This window comes from Camelina sativa, chromosome 10 (genome assembly GCF_000633955.1).
Source record: "Camelina sativa cultivar DH55 chromosome 10, Cs, whole genome shotgun sequence".
NCBI lineage: Eukaryota > Viridiplantae > Streptophyta > Magnoliopsida > Brassicales > Brassicaceae > Camelina > Camelina sativa.
In genome coordinates, this window is record NC_025694.1 from 16,370,468 (window position 1) to 16,372,174 (window position 1,707).

General features: G+C 43.6%; 1 protein-coding gene across 2 annotated transcripts in view; it reads left to right on the plus strand.

Moving 5' to 3' along the window:
* The window catches only part of LOC104719124 (extensin-2-like), an 11,555-nt gene extending 10,123 nt beyond the window's left edge, over nt 1–1,432 (plus strand). For both annotated transcript variants that reach the window (XM_010436973.2, XM_010436974.2), the window contains exon 2: nt 37–1,432. In XM_010436973.2, the coding sequence (XP_010435275.1) occupies nt 37–1,323 (1,287 nt within the window). In that variant the 3' untranslated portion in view covers nt 1,324–1,432. The remainder of the gene's footprint in view (nt 1–36) is intronic.

Here is a 1,707-nt window from a genome sequence, read left to right on the forward strand (position 1 = left end):
GGATCCTCAAGAACGATGGGATTAGGGCACTGCATGGTTTATGTTGTGGTTCTAAGTGCCATTGCGGCTACAGTGACATCACACCCTTACTCATCCCCGCAAGCACCACAATACAATACTCCAAGCCATGAACACAAATCACCTTACCCACCAAAAAAGTATTCCCCATACTACTCTGCATCCCCACCACCTTCACCACAATATAGAAGACAAGGTCCTAAGTACACACCACAACCAAAACCATACGTTTACAGTTCTCCACCCCCACCAACTTATTACTCTACTTCTCCCAAGGTCACCTACAAATCTCCTCCACCACCATATGTCTACAGCTCCCCCCCTCCACCATACTACTCTCCTTCTCCAAAGGTAGACTACAAATCTCCCCCACCACCATACGTCTACAGCTCACCCCCTCCACCATACTACTCTCCTTCTCCCAAGGTTGACTACAAGTCTCCCCCACCACCATACATCTACAGCTCACCCCCTCCACCATACTACTCTCCTTCTCCCAAGGTAGACTACAAATCTCCCCCACCACCATACGTCTACAGCTCACCACCTCCACCATACTACTCTCCTTCTCCCAAGGTAGACTACAAATCTCCCCCACCACCATACGTCTACAGCTCACCACCTCCACCATACTACTCTCCTTCTCCCAAGGTAGACTACAAATCTCCCCCACCACCATACGTCTACAGCTCACCCCCTCCACCATACTACTCTCCTTCTCCCAAGGTAGACTACAAATCTCCCCCACCAACATACGTCTACAACTCACCCCCTCCACCATACTACTCTTCTTCTCCCAAGGTTGACTACAACTCTCCCCCACCAACATACGTCTACAGCTCACCCCCTCCACCATATTACTCTTCTTCTCCCAAGGTTGACTACAAATCTACCCCACCTCCATACGTCTACTTCTCACCACCTCCACCATACTACTCTCCTTCTCCCAAGGTTGACTACAAATCTCCCCCACCTCCATACGTTTACACCTCACCTCCTCCACTATACTATTTTCCTTCTCCAAAGGTTACCTACAAATCACTCCCACCACCATATGTCTACAGCTCACCACCTCCATCATACTACTCTCCTTCTCCCAAGGTCACCTACAAATCTCCCCCACCACCATACGTCTATAGCTCACCACCCCCACCATACTACTCTCCTTCTCCCAAGGTCACCCACAAATCTCCCCCACCACCATATGTCTACAGCTCACCACCTCCACCATATTACTCTCCTTCTCCAAGGGTCACATACAAGTCTCCACCACCACCATATGTCTCAAAGACGCCATACTATTGATTTTGAATGGCTTCGTCAACTACAAATATGTTTGTAATAATTTACTTTTTGTTTTTTTTTTGCCTTGCTTCTTACGATTTTGTTCCTTTTTTTTACTATCTTTTTATGTTTTTTATTTAACCAAAATAATTTGGCATTATTTTTTATGCATTATTTTTGTTTGATACTTGTCCCAATCGACTCGAAATTTTAAATATATATGTTTTACTATTCGATGATAACAATTAAAATTTGGTTATCGTAGTATATAAAGTTTTTTTTTTCAAAGTTCACTCATGTAATGGCTACAAATGTAAACATTCTCGACTAGAGATTTTGCCATATGTAAAGCAAATAAATTATATTTAACAATATTAAAATGATAAATGATAATTATAAGAAAAT